We start from the raw sequence: 23444 nt of genomic DNA, 5'->3' as shown, positions 1-23444 counted from the left end.
TCCAGTAGAATGTGAGATTTTAGTGGGGACTTAAAGGAAGCCAGGGAGGTCAGTAGTTGGAGCAGAGGTGGGAGAACATTCCAGGCACTGTGTTCTTTTTGCCTCTGATGGTATAGTGTAGTGGTTCTCAAAGTGTGTTCTCAGGACCCCTAATTGTCCCGGAGGTCAAAATATTTTCATAATAATGTTAAAACATTATTTCCTTTGTGGAGATGACAATCCAGCTGCCTTCTATTAAGCTGGACATTAAAAAAGAGATAGAGAAAGACTTGTAAATATGTAAAAACAGTACCGTTTTCTCACTAAATATTTTTTGGGAAAATATCATCAGGGCAAAGGCAAGATGTTGGAGAAAATGTGGGATTCACCTGAGGTAAGTCCCAAAACTCACCAAAAGCTCTCCAAACACGTTTAAATAATGCCCTAAAACAAATTTGGGAGTAGCAAAACCCACTAAAGGATGGAGGTGAAACAATTTTCCAGCCCAAGACAACTCAGAAGGTCAGCAGGAAAGGTCTGTTGCACCTCGGTGAGAGTGGAGCACAGTCCAGCACAGACCAGGCCCCAGCAAACCAGGCCTTGTGAGCAACTGAATCAGCAGTGGCAATGGCTGCCTCTGTACCTCTCAGCCCACAGATGGTAAGAGGTTCAAACAATTGGTCAGAAGATTACAGAGGTCTCTCTGCTGGCACTGGGGGTAGGGCTCTGTTGATTTGCCCATACTTGGATCTTGGTCACAGTCCTGGGTGGTAATCCCAGAGCAAGGAAGAGTACTAACACAGCAGAGCTGGCACCGGCAGGGGAGCAGGGACCCTGGGTCACAGTTCTGGGGCAGAGGAGAATACTTGTGGTCACTCACAGACAAGAGCACAGGCCAGGAGAGCAATAAACACACCTCTCCTTAGATCATACCACTGAGAACTTACAGGTCCCTAGAAGTATCTCTGAAAACAGCTGAGCAAAACCCCTGAAGTCTGGGACAGTGCGCCCTCCACCTGGAAGTAGAGATCCAGTTTAGCAAAGAGTTAAAAGTCAAGAAACAGGCTGGGAAAATGAACAAACAACAGCAGAAAAAAATTATGACTAGAGGAAGTTACTGTGGTGAAAAGGAAGATGAAAACACACATTCAGAAGAAGACAAGAAAGTCAAAACTCCTACATCCAAAACCTCCAAGAAAAATATGAATTGGTCTCAGAACATGGAAGAGCTCAAAAAGTATTTTAAAAATCAAGTGAGGGAGGTAGAGGAAAAATTGGGAAGAGAAATGAGAGTGATGCAAGAAAATCAGGAAAGAAGAGTCAGCAGCTTGGTAAAGGAGGCACAAAAAATATTGAAGAAAATAGCACCTTAAAAAACAGAATAGCCCAATGGGAAAAGTACAAAACTGCAGTGAGGAGAAGAATGCCATGAAAAACAGAATTGGCCAAATGGAAAAAGAGGCACAAAAATTCACTGAAGAAAAGAATTCCTTAAAAAGCAGGACTGTCCAAATGGAAAGGGAGGTACAAAAGCTAACTGAAGAAAATGATTCCTTAAAAATTAGAATTGAGCAAGTGGAAGCTAATGACTCTATGGGACATCAAGGAACAATAAAACAAAACTAAAATAATGAAAAAATAGAAGACTGTGAAATATCTCAATTGAAAAACAACTGACCTGGAAAATAGATCCAGGAGAAATAATTTTAAAATTATCGAACTCTCTGAAAGCCATGATCAAAAAAAGAGCCTAGACATCATCTTTTAATAAATTATTCTAGAACCAGAGGGTAAAATAGAAATTAAAAGAATCCACCAATCACCTCCTGAAAGAGATCCGAAAATGAAAACCCCCCAGGAATATTGTGGCCAAATTCCAGAGCTCCCAGGTCAAGGAGAAAATACTGCCAGCAGGCAGAAAGGACAATTCAAGTATGGTGGAGCCACAGTCAGGATAACCTAAGATTTAGCAGCTTCTACATTGAAGAACTGGAGGGCTCGGAATATGATATTCCAGAGGGCAAAAGAGCTAGGATTACAACCAAGAATCATTTACCTGGCAAAACTGAGTATAATCCTTCAGGGGAAAAAGTGGATATTCAAAGAAGTAGAGGATTTTTAAGCATTCCTGATGAAAAGACCAGAGCTGAATAGAAAAATTGACTTTCAAATATAAGACTCAAGAGAAGCATAAAAAGGTAAACAGGAAAGGGAGATCATAAGAGACTTAATAAGGTTGAACTATTTACATTCCTACATGGGAAGATGATACTTGTAACTCAAAAGAACTTTCTTATTATTAGGGCAGCTACAGGGAGTATATAGATAGAAGGCACAGATGTGAGTTGAATATGATGGTATAGTATCTAAAAAAAATAAAATTAAGGGATGAGAAAGAAGAATGCACTGGGAGAAAGAGAAAGGGAGAGATAGAATGGGGTTAGTTATCTGACATTAAAAAGGCATGAAAGCGCTTTTATAGTGGAGGGGAAGATTGCAGAGGTAGCAGAAAATTCTTGAACCTTACTCTCTTCAGAAATGGCTCAAAAAGGGAATAACATACACACTCAATTGGGTATAGAAATCTATCTTACCGTACAGGAAAGTAGGAAGGGAAGGGGATTAGAGAATTGGGGGAGTGCTCATAGAAGGGAGGGCAGATTGGGGAGGGGGTGGTAGTCAGAAACAAAACACTTTTGAGGGGGGACAAGGTGAAAGGAGAGAGAGAATAGAATAAATGGGAGAAATAGGATGGAGGGAAGTACAGTTAGCAATCATAGCTGTGAAAATATTTTGAAGCAAGTTTTTATGATAAAGGTCTCATATCTCAAATATATAGAGAAATAAGCCAAATTTGTAAAAATGAGAGTCATTCCCGAATTGCTAAATGATCAAAAAATATGAACAGTTTTTAGATAAAGCTGTTTATGACCCTATGAAAAAAATGTCCTAAATCTCTGTTGCTTAGAGTAATGCAAATTAAAACAGTACTGAGGTACTACTTCATACCTATTAGATAGGCTAACAGGATAGAAAAGGAAAATGACAAATGTTGGAGGGGTTGTAGGAAAATTGAGACACCAGTGCACTGTTGGTGGAGTTGTGAACTTATTCAACCATTATGAAGAGCAATTTGGAACTATGCCCAAAGGCCTATAAAACCATGCATACCCTTTGACATCCAATACCACTACTGAGTCTATATCCCAAAGAAGATAAAAAAAGAAAAGGAAAAAGACCTGTATATACAAAAATATTTATACTGCTTTTCTGGTGGCAATGATCATCAGTTGTGGAAGAATGGCTGAAGAAGTTGAGGTATTTGATTGTGATGGAATACTATTATATTATAAGAAATGATGAACTAGATACTTTCAGAAAAACCTGGAAAGACTAACATGAACTGATACTAAGTGAAATGATTAGAACTAGGAGACCATTGTACATAGTAACAGCAATATTGTAAGATGATCAACTGTGAATGACTTAGCTATTCTCTGCAATACAAAGATCCAAGACAACTCTGAAGATGAAAAATACTGTCCGTCTCCAGAAAAAGAATTGATGAAGTCCGAATACAAATTGAAGCATACCTTTTTAAACTTTCTTTATTTTCCTTAGGTTTTTATTTTGGTCTATATTTTCTTTTTAGAATATGACTAATATGGAAATATGTTTTATATGACTATACATGTATAACCTATATCAAATTACTTGCCTTCCCAATGAGTGTGATGGGAAGAGAGGGAGAGAGAATTTGGAATTCAACTTTAAAAATGGATGTTGAAAATTGTTTTTACATGTAATTGGGGAAAAATAAAATAATAAATAAAAAATTTAAAAGAAATTAATGTTATCATGGCACAGAAATCAAGTGATTGCTGGCTGAGTCAGTTTCTAGGCTTTTTTGGTTTCCTCATTATAGTTATTGCTACATAGCTATCTTATATAAGGTTTTGTTCCTCTGGCAGTATGTCCTTCTGTTTGTCACTAGATCACATTTTGAATACCAACAGCTAAGATAATGTTTATAGAAAGTAAAAAAAAAAACAAAACTGTAGTTATTAGCACCCTCTGTGTCCTTTTCCAGCATTCTGCCACCGTCACTGCACCAGTGGGAATGGAAAGCATAGGAGTGGGGACCGTAGTAAATTTTTATTTGTTTCATAGATTGCCATGGCCAAATAATCCATCACTTAGTAGATAGGCGTTTGTACTCTGTACTTAAAAAGCAGATATAATTTGTTGCCAGGATTGTACTTAGCCATCATACCATGGTAGAATCTGTCCCAGTTTACACTCCCCCAGAAAAGCCTCTAAGAACTTGTAGTTAATCATCCCTTTCCTGCAGTGAGGCATCATGGTAGCTTTTATAGAAATGCTGATTTTTAAAGTTAAGTGATGGGTAAATAAGACTATGCTGATTCCTTTATGCAATTAGAAATTTTTGTATTCTAACTAATAAGGGGGAAGAGATTATTTTTTATTCATACCTTCATTCAGCAGTTATTTGTTGCGTCTATAATGTCCAAAATAACTATGTAGAAGGAGATGCAAAAGATAATTACTACAAAGTTTCAACCTTTCTGAAATTTAGAATTTAGTTAGGGGGAAGAGTAAGACGCAATTATATAATAATTATAGTTGATTAGATTAGATTATGATTACATTGTTAGATGAGATTATTAGATTACATTAGATATGAGGGAGTGAAGAAGATCATTGGATTTGGATTCAAAAGACCTCATGTTGACTCCCACTTAGGTGGTGCAGTGGATAGAGTTTGTAAAGCGCTTAGTGCAGTATCTGGAGCGTGTTGTTCAATCGTTTTGCAGTCATGTCTGACTCTCCGTGACCCCATTTGGAGTTTTCTTGGCAAAAGTACTGGAGTGGTTTGCCATTCGTTCTCCAGCTCATTTTAAGTGACTTGCCCAGGGTCACCCAGCTAGTAAGTGTCTTGAGGCTGGATTTGAACTCATGAAGATGAGTCTTGCTAACTCCATGCCTGGCACCCTGTGCACAATGGTGCCACCTAGCTGCCCTACACATAGTAGGCATTTAATAAGTTCCTTCTTTTCCTTCCTCCTCCCACCTTCTTTCCCTCCATCTTTTCTTCCCCTCCTCCTTCCCCCCAGGCATTCAAATTTTAATGAGGAGATAATATACAAAGAATTGTGTACATTTAGCATATATGCAGGCTAAATTGGAGGTGTTTTCAGAGGGGACCGTTAGCATTAAAGGGGATCAGAAAAGGCCTCTTTTAAAAGATGAGATTGTATCTAAGACTTTAAGGAATCCATGCTAGCCAAGAGGTGGAGATGAAGAGGGAGAGAGCATTCTAGACCTGGAGGAACAAAGAGAGGGAGTGTCACAGGCAAGGAACTGCAAGGAAGTCAGCGTCATTGGTTCATAGAGTATGTGGAGGCAAGGAAAGTTCAAGAAGGCTGGGAAGGTAGGAAGAGGCAAGTGAAGGGTATTAAAGACAGAGCACTGGGGCTTGTTGGGTAGGGGCTGACATCATCAAGCTTGTACTTTACAAAGAGCACTTTGGTATCTGAGTGGAAGGTGGACTAGAAAGGGAGGACAACTGCAATAGTCCAGGCATGAGGTGATGAGGGCTGCACCAAGATGGCAACACTATCAGAGAAGAGAAGGGGGTGTATAGGAGGAATGATTTGAAGGTAGAATCAATGGGATTTGTCAACAGATTGGATGTGAAGAATGAGAGTAAGTGAGGACTTGAGGATACCAAAGTTGTGAACTTTGGTGACTGGGAGGATAGTATCTAGTAATAGATAAGTTTGGAACAGGAGAGGGTTTAGGGAGAAAGAGAATCTGTTCAGTTTTGGATGTATTGAATTCATAATGTCTATGGAGTGTTCTGCTTGAGATGTCCAATAGGTAGTAGGACATGCAAGACTAGAAGGCAGGAGGGAAATTTAGGCTAGAAAAACAGATATGAGAATCATCTGCATAGAACTAAATCCATGGGAGATGATGAAATCAAGCAAGAAGGGGAAGGAGGGAAGGAAGGAAAAAAGGAAGGTAAAAGAAGGAGGGAAGGTAAAGGAAAGAAGGAAGGAAAAAAGGAAGGTAAAGGAAAGAAAGAAGGAAGGAAATTGTTGCCTGGTTTCCACTTTATCCCCAATTGCTTTAGTACCTTTCTACCCATGGTTGCCTTGTATGGACATGATGCACACACACACACACACACACACACACACACACACACACACACACTCACTCATGTGTGTATATATATTATATACATATATATATGTGTGTGTTATATATGCATATATGTATATACGTGATGTGTAGATTATCTCCTGTTAGAATGTAAACTCTTTGAGCTTAATAAAAACTTGTTTGATGACTGATTTTGTTTTTAATTTAAGGTCTTTTTTTCCCCCCCAAGTATTATACCGAGTAAATTTCACTGATAGGCAATGAATGCGTGGAGGTTAAATGGCTTGTCTAACATCATACAGGCAATCTATTAGAGGCAGGATTAGATGCTGCCTCTGTTTGGATGATAGGTAAGATCTGAACTTTTTACTGATCCTTGCCTTTTAATTCCTTAAAAATTTCATGAGGAAAAATGGGGAAAGATCTATTGTTTTTTCCTTACAACTTGCCAAAAGATACTCAGTTCGTTGTTTCAAATGTTTCTTTTACATAAATTAATCTCATACTCAATTGTCCTTCTAGGGTGAGTGAAGATTTTCAAAATGGCTCAGGGAACCAGTGATCAAAGTTCGGTGGGTATTGCTGACCCAGAAGAGACTACTCCAAATATGATCGTCTACAGAAAAGTAAGGCATTTTGGTTAAAATTCTTCTGTAGTTGCTAGAGTTGTACGTGGCTGTTTGAAAATGAATTGAATATTGGAAAAATGTTGTTCCCAGTTTTAGTTGATGTGTGTTTTCCAGTTATAGTGGATTTCTGAGTCCTCAGATTCAAGGCAAAATTGGCTTTTTCAGTATGCGGAAAAAAACATTTTGAGAAAGGTTATACTTCCAGTTATTGTCTGAATCTGAAGGCTCAATTAAGCAATGTGAGCAGTGACCTATTGCCTTCTTATTCCAAGTTGAATATAGTATTACAGTACTTTCCAAACTAATTTAGTGACAGAACACTTTTGGGTTTGAATTTTATTGATGGAACTTTATAAATGCCAAACTTTGTGTTTAAGGCCATGGAGATATAAAGGGGCAGTGGTGCAAGGAGATGGGAATATCAGTTATGGCCAGAATTATGACCCAAGTTGGATGTTTGCTCTTGTAGCCTCTCCCTTCCTCTTATGAACAGAGGAAGGGTTGATGTGTGGAAGTTAGAGTCAAAGGTTGGTAAAGGAGATGATGTTGTAGCCTAGTTGGAGAGTCCCTCTGTGGTTGGGATAGCCCCTTCTTAGGTGACTTACTGAAATTGAAATTTTCACGCATCATGTGAAATATTAGGGTTCTATAGAAACATAGTATGGGAAGTGTCGATACATCTATGGCATGTGATTTCATTGGTGTTGGTACGGTGTTGTTGTTCAGTTGTTCAGTTGTGTCTGACCCTACATAACCCCATCGACTTCTGTCTGGGGGATTTTCTTGGCAAAGATACTGGAGTGGTTTGCCATTTCCTTCTCCCACTGTGTCCCCATTGTACAGTTGAAGAACTGTGCCAAATAGGAGTGAAGTAACTTACCCAGGTCACAAGGCTAGTAAGTGTCTGCGGCTGAATTTGAACTCAAATCTTCTGGGACCAAGCCCAGTGTTCTATATTATTTATATGAAATGACCTCAAGACCTACTGGTAGATACTTATTATAAATAATTAATTACGTTTATAGAAATTTAACGTAAGTTGATTACCGAGTTTCACAGCAGAAAATTAGGAATACATGAACAATTATTCAGTTAAATAATTATATATATTATTTTTAAAATTATTATTTTTTAATTTATAGAATAAAACAAGTATTTCTATAACATAGCATAATAAAAAAGATGATTGCACATGAAATTGCAAATCTGTTATGTACAACTTTCTATTCCTTTTAAATATATAATAAAGTTATCATGTAAATTTCTTCTTTTTTTCTTCCCTCCCCTCCCCTCCCCTCTGGCTACCATTATATATTCTTTATATTCTTTTTTTTTTTTTTTGCTTAGGCAGTTGGAGTTAAGTGGCTTGCCCAGAGTCTCACAGCTAGTAACTGTCAAGTGTCTGAGGCCAGATTCGAGTTCAGGTCCTCCTGACTCCAGGGCCAGTACTCTATCTACTGTGCCACCCATTATATATTCTTCAGTGTCAGTATGATGATATTTCTACATTTTATGCTTTGTTTTCTTCTCAAATCATTTTACTCTTGATTGAATAGTTGCATTTCTTAATACTTTGATTTAAAAGTAGAATTATAAGTGATCGAGGTATTGAAGTCTGTAAGTCATATATCTTGAAGACAGCTGCTTAAACAGTCATGATAAGGAAAAGATCATGTGGCTAATAATGGAGGGATATCATATGGAAGTGTCAAGGCTTGGTAAGGGAGGATGGGCTCGAGGCCTGGTTGGAAAGTCCTTCTGTGGTTGGATGTATGTTTTTAGATGATTAACTGGAATTAAAACTTTCATGCATCATAGGAAAAAACAAACTAGGGTTTTATAAAACATAGTTTGGGGAATACAAATCCATTGAAGCCTTATGATTTTATCAGTGTTGGTACTGTGCTTATATAAAATGCCCCCCTAAACCATAACCTACTGGTAGATACCTAGAGTGGGCATTGAGGTGGTACCATGGATAGAGTGCTGGGCCTGGAGTCAGGAAGACTCATCTTCTTGAATTCAAACCTGGTCTCAGATACTTACTTGCTGTGTGACCCTGGGCAAGTCACATAATTCTGTTTTCTTCAGTTACCTCATCTGTAAATTGAACTGGAGAAGGAAATAGAAAACCACTCTGCTATCTTTGCCAAGAAAAACCCAAGAAAGGGGTCATAAAGAGTCAGACACAACTGAAAGGACTGAATAACAACAGCAAATCATTATATGTTTCGAGGGGGGAATCTTGTTCGGGTAAGAGTTGGACTAGATGGCATAGTAGATAGAGGTCTGGACTTGGAGGCAGAAGGACCTGAGTTTGAATCCTGTCCCAGACACTTACGAGCTGTGTGACCCTGGGCAAATCTCCTAACCTTTGGTCAGCTTCAGTTTCTTCATTTGTAAAATGGGGATAATAGCAGCATCTATCACATGGGGTTGTTGGGAGGATCAAATGAAGTAACATGTAGAGTGCTTTAGCCAGCCTTAAAGTGCTATTTAAATAATAATATTATCATTATTATTACTGTTATAATAACAATTCTTCCTATCATTCATACTTTGTGACTGTGAGTATTTTAAATTTTTTTTAATCTTTTTACATATTAGGAATTTTTTTCAGGTAAAAAGTAGTGTCCTTCTACTCAAGCCCTTTGGTAACATCTTAATGTGGCTTGCACGATGCTTAGCACACAGTGGGCACTTAATAAATGCTTACTGATTGACTGATAAAAGTCATGGCAGAAGATTTCAAACTATGGCAGGTCTAACCACCTAAGAAAGGCTTTAAGTATGAACCTGTCTATAATTATAACCACCATAGCTAGCATTTATATAGGGTTTTAAGATTTGCAAGGCATTTTACAAGCATTATCTCTTTTTATCTTGACAAGAGCCCTGAGAAATTGGTGCTATTATTATCCCCTTTTTTTTGCAGGTGAGGAAACTGAGTCAGAATTTAAATGATTGTGCCCAGGGTCACATAGCTGACAAATGTCTCAGGCCAGATATAAACTCAGGTCTTCTGAGCCAATGTCCTTAGATATCTTTTTTTAAAAAGCTACCCGTTAGGATGTTCAAAGTGCTTTTGAAATATTTCCTCATTTTATCCTCATAACAACCTTGAAAGGTAAGTGTTATTATTATTCGTATTTTACAGATGGGGAACTGAGGTCAAGTGACTTCTCAGAGTCACACAGCTGACAAGTGTCTGAGGTCGGTTTTGAACTCACATCTTTCTGACTCCAAGTCCAGTACTCTATCTGCCGTGCCACTTAGCTCTAGCAATGGTGTCCTTGGTGAATAGATAATGTGTCTGTAGTCTGAGGACTCCCTTAAGTTGAGTTCAGACAAGCTTATCACCAGGCTGGCTATAGTATAGTGATTTTCTCTGGCCATAGTATCCAATGAAGAATGTCTAGTAATGTAGAGTAAAGATTGATTTTTATATGGATAAAGGGAGTAACCACCTGATGAAATCCTATGTCTTTGAAGAATAAGTATTATAGCATTCCTGTTGTGGGCTGTTTGCCTACACTGTGGTTAACTATCTTTTTCTTTTCTTTTAGGCAATTGGGGTTAAGTGACTTGCCCAGGGTCAGACAGCTAGTGTCAAGTGTTTGGTCTGAGGCTAGATTTGAACTCAGGTCCTCCTGACTTGAGGGTTGGTGCTCTATCCACTGCACCACCTAGCTGCCCCTTAACCATCTTTTTCTAATGAATCCTTGACAGGTTAGGTTAGTAAAGATGGGCCATTAAACACCAATCATTGCGGAAATATTAATTTTTTTCTTGACCAGATTGAGGGGTAGGTTTTAGTTTATGGACAGAAACAGAGCCCTCTTCATTTAAAACCTTTGTCCCCAATCAGTCATTCAGTCAGTTAGCGTTAATATTTCTCTTTCTCATGTTATGTAACTCATAAAGTATTGTGAGACTATTAAGGGTGCTTTGTTTTGAAAAAAATTACTGAGTTTTTCAATAAATATAACATTACAGAAACCATAAATCGGAGGGAATTTATATGTAACAGCTGTTGGAAGAGATACTTTTTGTTTTAATAATATGATATCCAGCCATAAAATGTTGAAATTCATCATATCATGGGATATGCTTGTTTTTTCTTCAGCCTATCATGCCATTTGAGAATTTTGTCCAAATAGTTTTCATTTCCCAGCGGTAATTGTTTATGGATGGAAACAATCAATCAAAGCACAGGTTCCCAAAGTGGGTGATACCGCCCCGTGGAGGGTGCTGGAATGATCCCGGGGGGCAGTATTAACCTCAGGTACAATTGCAGGGTATTGAATAAAAATTAGGGGGCCGTGGAAGCATAAGGAAAGAAGAGAAGGAAATTATGAAAAGCTGTTGTGTAACAGAGTTAAAATCATAGTGATTACATTATTTTCCAAATAAACACACAAAATGCAAGTTATAATCCATCAGTGGTCAAGTCCGCCAACAGGTCTTAACAAGCAAGTGTTGGCAGGTGAGTGTGTTACGCATTGTTGGGAAGTCCAGCATGCATCGGCAAGAATTTGTGTAATGACTTGTTTATAATACAATACTATATGATTACATGATGCAGTATTGCATCATCAAAATTTCAATGCAGAAAAAATCCACAAATTTACAATAAATTATTAAATTTAAGATGTCATTTAAAACAATTATGTTTTTTGAAATGATACAAATTCCAGAAAAAAAAATTAAAGTGTTAAATAAAGGGGCAGCTAGGTGGCACAGTGGATAGAGCACCGGCCCTGAAGTCAGGAGGACCTGAGTTCAAATCCGGCCTCAGACCAAACACTTGACACTTCCTAGCCGTGTGACCCTGGGCAGGTCACTTAACCCCAATGGCCTAAAAGCATAAAAAAAAAAGTGTTGAAGTAAATTTCCAGTGAATACCTTTTTTTTTTTTGAAAAGGGAGTGGTTAAGCCAAATAAGTTTGGGAACCTTCAGATCAAAGTAAGTCAAGTCAAGAAACGTTCATTAAATACTAGTTATGTGCCAGGCATTGTGCTAAGTGCTGGGAATACAAATACAAACAGAAAGAGTCTCTGTCCTCGAGAAGTTTACATTCTAATGAGGGAAGACAAAACATAAAAAACAACTGAAAAGTGGTGGTTGGGGTGGGGATGGGGAGCAGAGATGAAGGTAACTGGCACAGGGGTATGGTAGACAAAGTCCAGAGTCAGAAGAGTACATTGGAGAGAAACGAAGACATAGCTGGCCTGGGAGTCTTCCATAAAGTCGAAGTTCTTTGGAGAACCAGCCAATCAGAGGGAGAGGCTACAGGGGCAGAGAGTATTTCCAGTGTTGTGGGGCCAAGAATGGAGTGAGCTTCCTGGGTAAAGAGATTTCTGTGGCATGATAGAGAAAGCAATAGTATTTAAACAGAAACATTAGTAGATTGTTGCTGATACACTGGGGTGTGGATGGAGTAAGAGATTTAAAAGATGTTGGCCTCCTTTTGAGTAAAGATGCTGTTATTGTTGGCTTTCCTCTCTCTCATTTCAAGTTTCACAATTTTTTCCTGCTCTTTTTTTGAGTCTAGCTCTTAGACTCTAGTGATATAACATAAGCTATCTTCCTTTCAGATTGCTATTCCTTGAAATATTAAAGAATACTTGTTATGATGCAGAATAGGATTCAAGTCTCATATTTTGCTCATTATGCTGGGACTGAGAGTAGCAGAGGACTGTAGAACTTGAGTGGAAAGCCAGAATTGTGAGAAGGATGGCAAGTTTGGGAATGGAAAATAGGCATGGGATGGGGCCAGATCCAGGGAGTGATTAGATCTTCAGGTCAGATCCAGGAAGGAGAAACTAGACAGAGAGCCAGGACATTGAACACCAGTAGAAATAAAGGATCCCGTGAAAGAGATACAGCTCTTCTCTGAGAAAGCCTCAGGTACCTATCCCATGCTGTCATCAACCCAGGACCTAGAGGGGAAAGTACAGTATATTTCTTTGATTCTATAAATGGCTCACTGGGGACCAAGGTTTTAAATGGTGCTGTTTCTGCCCTTTCCATAAATAGAAAGTTACCCCTCTGGAAGGTCTTGTCAACCTAAACATTGCTTACTACTCCTTCTTAAGACCTGATGACTTTCTGAAGATGGTAAACAAGTGAAATATTCTTTATAATCTCCCTACTTCCCTGATTCTAAATCTGGGTTCCTAACTCAGAGTCTGAGAATAAGTTTCAAGGCATCCATGAACTTGGATGGGTAAAAATTACATCTTTAGTTCAATATAATTGATTTCCTTTTTAATCCTATGTATTTTACTTTATGCATTTAAAAACACTATTCTGAGAAGGGATCTGTAGGTTTCCCGAGATTGCCAGAGGGACAATGACTCAAAAAGGTTAAGAACCCCTGGTTTAGAAGGTAACTGGGTATCATTATAATATTTCCACACTTGACTAAAAGGGCAAGCTCCTAATAGTTTCTCCATCTGTAATGTATGTTGTGTTAGTTGGTTAGTTGTGTCCAAGTCTTTATGACCTCTTTGGGGGTTTTCTTGGCAAAGTTACTGAAGTGGTTTGACATTTCCTTTTGCAGCTTATTTTACAGATGAGGAAACTGAGGTAAACAGAATTAAGTGACTTTCCCAGGGTCACACAGCAAGCGTCTGAGGCTGGATTTGAACTCAGGTCACCCCAATTCCAGGGCTGGCAGTCTATCCCCTGCACCACCTAGCTAGCTGCCTCATCTTGATTATAAGACAACTGCATTAGATGATCTTCAAAGTCTCTTTTAACAGTAAAAATCTGTGGTCTTATAGTAAAGAAGCAATTACACTTAATTATTCTTATTCTTCATTTTTATTACTGTCACTTTAGCTTTTAAAGTGTTAACTCAAGGCCTATATGAAGTCAAGGAAGTCAAAGGAAGGGATATGAAAGTCCTATGCTGACTTTTTGTAGCAGCAAAACACTGGAAACAAAGTTAATTGGCTATGTATTGGGGAATGGTTAAGCAAATAAGTATTCATGAATGTAGTAGAATGTTAATGGGCCTTGAGAAATGATGAATTTGAAGCATTTAGAGAAGCATTCAAAGACTTAATTTGAACTGATAGGAATGAAATAGACAGAACCAAGAAAAAAACATACACAATGATTTGTAACAATGTGAAATGGAAAAAACTAAGAAATGGAATCCACCTGGAATGACCAAGGTTGGCTCCAGAGAAGAGGTGATAAAATATACTACCCTCTCTTCTTTTCGGAAGTGGGACTTTGGGTGTGAAACATTGCATATGTTATCAAACTTGGTTGATATGTTGGTTAATTTTGCTGAACTGTTCTCCCCTCCCCCTTCTAAAATCTTTGTTATAAGGTGAGGGGTTTGCTGGTGTGAGGAAAGGGAAGTATTTATTTGGAATCAAAGGTAATGTAAAACCAAAAAAAAAATCATTAAAAATTAATCTCAAGCAAAGACTTTACAGCAAATAAGTCAGAATTTAAAATGCCACTTTGAGGTACTTTGGAGGGCTTAATTGTAGGTTTCACTTTTCAAAATAATAATTTTTTTAGAGATTTAAATGAAGAAAGTCCCCAAATACAATATTTCATAACGATTAATTTGTCCAACAGTTGAAATAAGCACATTAATATTCCTTTGGTCAGTGTTTTTGAAGTTTCTCTAATGCCATGGTAAAAGATGTTACATCTTTTTCTTTCCCAGGATAAGACAGTATAGGAAGAAAAGCATAATGTACCACTCTCTGGGTTGCCAGGGAAGCAAAGTGCATAGGCCAAGGCCATCTCAGTGGTATAAGCATACATGAACGAAAGTGTTGGTATTTTTAGTGTGAGGAGTAGGGCAGTGAAATTTGATAGGCTGTTTTTAAAAGTCAGTATAACTTTTCTTTTTGGTGTGTGTGAAACTTTATTCTCTTTCAGAATATTTTTTTCCCTTCATTGTCAAAGGCCACAGGAAGGCCTGAGTGCACTTGTGGTAACAGACGCATTGTACGCTCACGCGCGCGCACATACACACACACACACACACACACACACACACACACACACACATATTTTGTTTGCCATAGCCTTACATTTTGTAGAAACCTTGTTGAAGAAATTCCCCATTGACAGCCGCTAGAAAGGGAAAAAAATTTAAAAGCTCTAATTGAAAGTAGATATTTTTTAAAAAGTTTTTCATTGGGGATAGGATTTCTTAAAAATGCAATTCTTTTACCCTTAGAAATTTGCTTGTGACAATGAAGAACAGCATGGTGTGACTAATGATTCCTGTTTAGTCTTTGTTAAAGATACATTGGTGTTAATCCAGATAGTTTGCTTATTTGGCACTGTCAGGGAATACAATATTTCAGGGTAGAGACTGTACTTCATTTCCATCCTAATATCCCCAGCGGAGTGACATGCAGGTAGCAGGTGCTTTAAAAAAATACTTATTGAATTGACTGTATACATCAATTGAAAGTAATTTTAAAAAATTTTAATAGTTTTAGTGGAAATCTTTAAAAAATATATTGATACCTTAGGGGGCAGCTAGGTGGTGCAGTGGATAGAGCACCAGCCCTGGATTCAGGAGGACCTGGGTTCAAATGAGGCCTCAGACACATAACACTTAGTAGCTGTGTGACCCTGGGCAAGTCACTTAACCTCAATTGCCTAACCAAAAAAAACCAAATATTGATACCTTATCAGAATCCACTGAATATAAGTTAACCTTTTTTTGATGACTTGAGTTCATCACTACGAGTATCAATTATTATACTGTGCTATAGTACAATAATCATAATTCACGTTTATTATGCTGCCTGCTATGTGCCAGGCACTATGCTAAGTGCTTCACAATTACATTTGATCCTCACAACAACTCTGGGAGGTGGGTGCTCTTATTATGCCTATTTTACAATTGAGGAAACTGAGGTAAACAGCAGTTAAGTGACTTGCCCTAGGTGGAACAGCTAGTAAGTATGTGAAGCAGGATTTAAACGGAGGTCTTCCTGAGTCCAGGCCCAGCACTCTATCCACTAGCTGCCTCCGAAGTTGAATGTTGATGCTTGCAGGGGATCTTGAGGTGTGGATTCAATGTTTACCCTTGTGGTAGGATCATAGAATTTGGAGATGGAATGGACCCTAAAGTCATCTCATCAGGAAATGTCAAGCCTGGGGCTTGCAGACTGCAGCCCAAACCAGATTAAAATGTAACCGGAATTATTTAACAAAATTAATAACACACACAACAAAACATCGATTATATTAACATGTAGTTTTCCAAGTCAATACCCAGCCCACGGGGATCCTTTTGTACAGGTTAGTGGCTCCTATTTTTCTCTGAGTTTGACACTGGTGATCTAGTCCAATGCCTTTATTTTTAGATGAGGAAACTAAGACCCACAGAGTCAAAATGATTTGGAAAAAAGTCATATGAGTAATACAATGGCAGAATGAGGATTCCTGCTCCTGTCTTCCGACTCCAAATGCTATGACTTTTCTTGTGCTTGTATAGTTGTTCTCTCTTCCTTTTTAGCTGACCCTCCTGGCTGCTGTTTATCTTGTCTCTTCCTGTTGAAGGCCCTTTCCTACCCCTGAAGGCTTCTAAAGTGTTATTGCCAATAGAAACTAGATAACCAAGCTTTAATTTTGAAAGTGTTAAGTATCTACTATGTACAGAGTGTGTACCCTGGCCTGAGCCAAATAGAAAGACTAGATAAGACAGGATTCTTGACCTCCTGGAGCTAACAGTTTAGTAGAAGAATATATAACATGAATATGCCTGGCATTCTATCCATCGTGCCACCTAACTATCCGTGAAGATAGGCGGTGTAAGTTATACTGTTTCCATTTGACTAATGAGGAAACTGAGGCCCAGAGAGGTTACGCTTCTCCAAGATCACATAGGTAATGAGTGTCAGAGTCAGTACCTGAATCAAGGTCTCCTGATTAAACCCAGTTGTCCTTCTATATGCCAAGTAGCCATCTTTCCTGTATTGTATTGTATGGGATGGGAACAGAGCATCCTCCATTCTAGGAGAGGCTAAGGAAAATAACCTTTGACCTTACGTGTAGCACCATTATATGTCCTACTGGTAAGGAGGGGATTTTCCAAAGTTCTTCTAAGTGTTCTTCATCTTTTCCTATGGCTTTGTTTTTCCTATAACTTTTGCTAGGATACAGAAACCACAAACCCACATTTCAGTTGGCCTGTCAGGGAATCTAGAACAGGCCACTGAACTCCTGAGACTTTCCTAACTGCCCTTCTATGGTCTCAGTCCCCAACCTGTTGTTTTTATCATTCAAGATCCCTCGGAGAAATGTACTGGTTGGTTACTTTTCCCAAATCACTTAGGGGTCCCTTTAATTAGGCATAATATTCAGAGACACACCCCAAAGGAGAAAATAGACAGTGGGAAGAATTATTTAATGCAGTGCTCCTGGCACCCAGTTGTGGTTGTCTGTCCTTTGTTCTTGAAGAGAACTGTGACATCAGGAAGGTGATGTCATGATTTGCAAGTGAATTGGATCTAAGCCATCTGGGTCCATTGGCAAGATATAAATCAGGATGACTGGGGATGGCCCTGGATACAGTGGGAGACGTCGGCCTTTTTAAGCTAAGGCCTTTCCCAGGTCTCAGGTTGTTTGAGGCAATACCCATTCAGTGATTAAGGTTAGGAAATCCTGGCAGCCAGCAATTTCAAATGTGTTACCAGCAAAGTATGGACTGATGGGCACTTCAGTTCACTAGAGTTGTTTATGTTGTCAGTGTTTCTAGAAGCTCTTTATTCCTAGGCAAATTTCATTCAGTAGTCATATTACTGAGGACTTACTATTGAGGTTAAGGTGCTCCATAGGATCCATTGATGTTCCAGAACTTCAAAGACCTTAGAGCTTAGTAGAAGAGTGGATATGTGTATATAAATAAATATAACACATGGTAGGGTGTTAGTAAGTGTGACCCAAATGAAGTACTTTAGGAATTCAGAAGCGGGAGAAATCACTTCTGTCTGGGTTTGTTAAGGGAGGCATCATGGAAGAAGTTGTGTTCTGAAGTGGACCTTGAAGGATAGGAAGGATTTTTACAGGTATTTGGGAATGGGGGCATTCTAGGCAGAGGAAACAACATGACCAGGGATGGAAGATAGATAAAGGCTAAAGGTGTGTTTGGGAATAGGCAGTTTCATAGAATCATGGTAATACTCTATAAAAAACCCCCAAAACTAGAATTATGAAAGAAAAGACTAAAGTCAGATTGTGTAGTGCTATGAGTGCTAGACTAAGAAATCTAGGCATTATTCTGTACACAGGTACAGAGAGTCATATTTGTTTTCAAAATTTTTTTTGGTGTTAATGTACAGGAAGGAGGGGGGAGAGGAGTGACTGGGGCCAGAGAGACCAGGTAGGAAGCTTTTTGCAGTAATTCAGATATGGTCTAAGCGCCTGAAATCTATAGGGTGGTGGCGGTAGGAACTAAATGGAAGATCCTGTCAAAGGCATTTTTGAAAGATTGTCATCAAAGCCAAGATAGAAGAGTATGTGAAAATGAAAACAAATAATGAATCCCATTATAGGAAAAAATATGCTAGCTTCAGCTAAACTTTTGTTATTATTTGTCAAGTATCACTTTGGAGGATGAGGAATTTCATTTAAGAATGTTTGAGATAAGTTTTGGAGTGGGAAGATTCATTTTGGTAAATGAAAGTTTGTGAGCATCTTATGAATAAAAAAAAAACTTCTGTTATTAAGAAACAAGTTCTTAGACATTCCAAACCTCTGGTGTTATTTTTCCTGTTTCCAGGCCCATCTTTTGTTCTCTGTGAAGAAAATTTCACTTTTGAACCATGTCTTGCTCTGGAAAGAGTAATCAAATCAATACTACCAGTGCTTCTGGGAAGAGCATGTGTACTATCTAAAGGCTCCATTCACTATTACTCCCTAGACCAAAACCCCCTTCTCTGGCTACGACTCCAGCTTATATCTTGTCTTTATCTATTAGAATGCATTAGAAACTTATAGTTTTGTATTTGTATCTCCAGAATCGCCACAGTGCCAGGCACAGAGCAGATACTTAACACATGCTTTTCTAATTAATTAAACCATTTTATTTCAGGCTTTCATTTCAGGTTCTTTCATTTTCAGTTTAGATATTCTAACTTCTACTCCTGTGTTCTGTTCTTGTTTCTACTCTAGATTGAAATCATTTCAATCCTCCTTTGTTTTGATCCCATGCACTATATAAAGGGGAGAAAGTACTTTTCGGAAATGAGGTCTACTGGCTAATCTTGTTCCTTAGACATGTGGAAGCCGTGGAGGGGAATGAAAAGACACAGAAAGTAGATAGTGAACACAGCAGGATTCTGTAATTCTGTAGAAGGTGAGGCATACCTGAACTAACTCATAGAATCACAGAATCGGAAGAGATCTCAAAGGTCACTAACTCCCTACCCAATGCATAATCTCCTCTACAATATGCCCACTGACTGGGTGAATAACTCCAGTGAGAGGACCCTCCATGATTTGTGAAGCAGCATGCTTTGTGACTTAACAGTATAAATTGTTGGAAAATTCTTCTTTTCATTGAGTTAAAATCTACCTTCTTAATAATTTTTCCCATTTGTCCTATTACATTTAGCCTCTGGGGCCAAATGGAATAAATCCTTAAATCTTGTAACTTGGCTATACAGGAATGTCAATAATGGGGATCATAGTTGTGCCTACCTCCCAGGGTTGTTATGAGGATTAGATGAAATAATATTTGTAAAGTGCTCAACACAGTGCCTGGCATGTAGTAGGCACTGGCAGGAGGGGCCGGAGAGAGAAAGAGAGACAGAGACAGAAAAACAGAGAAGACAAGACACAGAGATTTTTAAATATGATTAGTGATTTTTGCATAAGACTTAACTATGTTTCCTTGTCCACTAGCTTCCCTTGGCAACCTGTCAGGTAATACACAAATGTGTGCAGTTGTCAAGCAACAAATTCTACTAGTTACAGGTCTGCTAAATTTGGAAACTCTATTAGTTCCAGTCAAGTTTCCATTAGGTGAGGGGAAAAAACGTCACTGATTTTGAAAAGGGATATTTATTATGTTATTAAGTATATTTATATTTCAAAAATATATTAGGTTCATTTATATTTCAAAGGTATATTTCAGAAATATAAAATCTTATGCAAGTCACAAATTATCATTGAAAAGCCATTTTGTTGATGTATTTTTCTCTCATTACCCAGGACTTTCATTTTTTATTTAGCTGTGTAAAGCCATCAAAATTTAATTGTCTTGATTGGTACCAATGCTCAGAAAACCCTAGGCAAGCAGACTCCCAAGGGAATGCATGGGTCCTAATGTATGTGGGCGTTCTATAATTTTTTAGAGAAGAAAATCCAGGTTTCTTCCCAATTTAGGTGGCTTCATTGGCCAAAACTCTTTTTGGAAAACTCTTTGTAGAATGTCCCAAGATTTAGAAATTTCACATTCCAGTATATATTTTCCTTAATAGAATTATGCTGGTCTCAAAGGAGTGAGGTCTTCCCCTCATTTTACCACATTTGAGTGGCTCAAATTTCTTTCCCCTTGAATACTAGGTGCTTCATAGTGGTAATAACCTTTCAGTAGCAAAGATTAGCATCTAGTTGACCACAAGTCCCCTGAAGATGCTTATAGCTCAGATTGGAACACTTTAAATAAATGTCTCCTTTGATTCTAAGTGCTTTAATGTAGGAAGTATTGGGTGTGTTTCTGGTAGTACACTGACTCTAGGGTGAGAAAGCAGAAGGAAACCACGTGCCTTTTAAGCAGTACTTCAAGTTGGTTTGTGCCGTGGTCTCTGACTGTGGTGTGATTTAAATAAAGTAGACATTGACTCAAGATTGGCCAATCTTTTTTTTCTTTTTTTGAGAAAGAAAAAAGAACCATTGGGATCATTAGGGGATGACTCATAATGATGATTTTGGAACAGTTTGAAAATGTAAAGTACTTTTAAAATGTCAGAGTGGCAGTGAATAGTATGCATATACGGGAACAGGTTTCTGTGTACTTTCTGTTCTAATCATTATACCACCTTTGAGTGTATGTGAATTCTATTTGAGCTTATTTTGCTCCTAGAAGCAGCTTCTAGTAACTAGCTCTGTGGGTGTTTTTGGTTTCCTTCCTTCCTTCTTTACTTGCTTCCTTCCTTTCCTTTCCTCCTCTTTCTCTCTCTTTCTTCCTTTCTCCCTCCCTCTCTTCCTTCCTTCTCTCATTCATTTATATATTTATTTTTGCATATGCCTTAGTTAAATCAAAGGTATGCTTACTGAAGGTCTTGAATTTAGTGATGCTTTCACTGTCTTACATCTTAGTAGATTTTTAAATATTATTAACACTGGGACCTGGTCCAAGAAATTGCTTATTGTCTTTCTTGCAACACTCAGCATATAAATCTTGAATTACTGCTGACTGAAGACATGTAAAGTACAAATCAATAAGCATTTTGTTTCTGTGTCTTTCAGGAGAAATGAATAAATGAGCAAGAACCTCAGAATGAGGGCTTAGAAACTAGTTAGAAGTGTATCTTTTAGCTCATTGAACAATCTTAATGAATTGTTGTGGTCAGAAGAACTCCTCGCCTGGTTGTCTACCATCTGGTGTTAATACACTGAATTTGACTTGGTAACTCAGAGGAAAGACAGTCCATAGTCAGGCTAATATTGAAAGCCTTTCCAACTTGAGTCCTTCCTCAGATAACTTATGTTCTTGTTTTATTAAACACTGGGCTACTATTTTTTTTATTGCTTCCATTTCTTGCTAATATTATTTGTTCATTGATCTGCTTTTCTATTTTTTTGGGCCAATATTATATGGTTTTCATGTTTACTGCTTTATAGTATAATTTGAGGTCTTGAAGTTCGATTCCCCTTCTTTCCTACTTTTTTTTTTCCATTTCCCATGATATTTTAGACGTTTTGCCTCTCCAAATAAATTTTGTCATTTTTTCCACTAGTTTTAGAAAATATTCCTTTGGTAGTTTGATGTGCATAGCACTAAATTTATAAATCAACTTAGATGTTATTCTTATTTTGTTTTTCTGGTATGGCTTAACTGTTATCACTGAATATCTCTCCAGTTATTTCAGTTGACTTTTATTTCTATAAAGAGGTTTGTTTTTTCTTTTGTAATTCTATCTTTATGTATTTTGAGTGTGCTGTGATGAATTGAATTCTAAATGTTTTTGTTTTATGCATTTTACAGTTAGCTTGAATAATTTTTTATTTTTCTCTTCACATTTCTCTTTCTAGATTTTGTTATTACATGGAAATGTTGATTTTTGTGGATTAATTTTGTATTCTGCTGCTTTATGAAAGTTGTCTCATTTGCTTTCTTTTCTAATATTCTAGGGTTTTAAAAATAAACACTAAGGAAAGGGTTTATCTTTGTTTTACTCCTGTATTTGCTGGGAAACTTCTAGGGTTTTCTCATTATGTATAATACTTGCTTTTGGTTTTAGATTTATACTTTTTAATCGTGTTAAAAACGGGCTTATGCTTTACAAGTTTTTCTTTCTTTTTTTAGCATAAATATGTGCTGTATTTTGTCAGATGCTTTTGCTGTTATCTATTGATATGATCATGTGATTTGAAGCTTTTCATGTTGTTTTTAATATGATTAAACTGTTAATTATTTTCTACTGTTGAACCATTATTACAATCTCTGTTATAAGTTCAACTCAATCATAGGGGATAATTTTTGGAGCATGTTGCTATAGTCTTTTAATAAGATTTTATTTAAAATTTTTGATTTGATATTCAGTAGTGATATTAATTTATAAGTCTCTGTCTTCACTTTCACTTGACCAGGTTTGGTATTAGGACAATATTTATCTCACAAATAGAATTCTAAAGAATATTTTACTTTTTTGATTTTGAAAAAAAAAAAACTTGTGCAGTCTAAGTATTGATTGTTCTTTAATGTTTGATGGAATTCACCTGAAAGCCCATCTGAATGAGGGTTCTTTGGTACTTGCTTAATAGATAGTTCAATTTCCTTTAATGAAATGAGATTGTTGTAAGATCTCTATTTGATATTCTGTTAATTTTGGCATTTTATATTTTTATAAATGATCTTCCATTTCTTTTAAATTCTCAATTTTGCTGGTATATAATTATGCATGGTAGTTTCTAATAATTCATTTTATTCTGCATTTTATTTCACCTTGTTCTTTTTTCACTTTGGTCATTTCACTTTTCTTCCTCTATTGTTGTTCTGTGACCCCTGAGGAACCTAATTAATTATCTTTTGCAGTAGTAGGTACCCCTGATTTTCATTAATTTTCTTTTAAGTATGATACTTGTTCAAAATATTATAACTCAAATTTTTATTCATTTTCCTTCAGTCATAAAATCTAAAGCTGGAAGGGGTCTTCTTCAGAGGTCATCTATTCTAACTCCATCATTTTACAGATGAGGAAATTTATACCCATGGTGTTTAAGTGACTTATCCAAGATCATATAGGTAGTGTCTTATATAAGATGTGAACTCAGGTCCCAGACCCCTTTGACTCCAGAGCCAATGATCTTGCCACTATACCAAGCTAATCTTTGAGTCTCTCTCTGTTCATTTATTTGCTTGGAAGCTAGCATTATACCCAGTCTCTTCCTCTTGGATTATTTGCCTTTCATTGTTTTTCTTG

The 23444-nt window shown here is 37.4% G+C and overlaps 1 protein-coding gene across 1 annotated transcript in view; it reads left to right on the top strand.

Annotated features, from left to right (window-relative positions):
• RGS6 (regulator of G protein signaling 6) overlaps positions 1-23444 on the top strand; it is a 647960-nt gene that overhangs the window by 27748 nt on the left and 596768 nt on the right. Inside the window, 1 exon segment of the mRNA XM_020986371.2 lies at positions 6691-6794. Coding sequence (XP_020842030.2) covers positions 6711-6794 — 84 coding nt within the window. The 5' untranslated portion in view covers positions 6691-6710.

Source organism: Phascolarctos cinereus, unplaced genomic scaffold, assembly GCF_003287225.1.
Source record: "Phascolarctos cinereus isolate Bilbo 61053 unplaced genomic scaffold, phaCin_HiC Scaffold_3;HRSCAF=262, whole genome shotgun sequence".
NCBI lineage: Eukaryota > Metazoa > Chordata > Mammalia > Diprotodontia > Phascolarctidae > Phascolarctos > Phascolarctos cinereus.
This window is presented reverse-complemented; position numbering and strand designations above follow the sequence as displayed.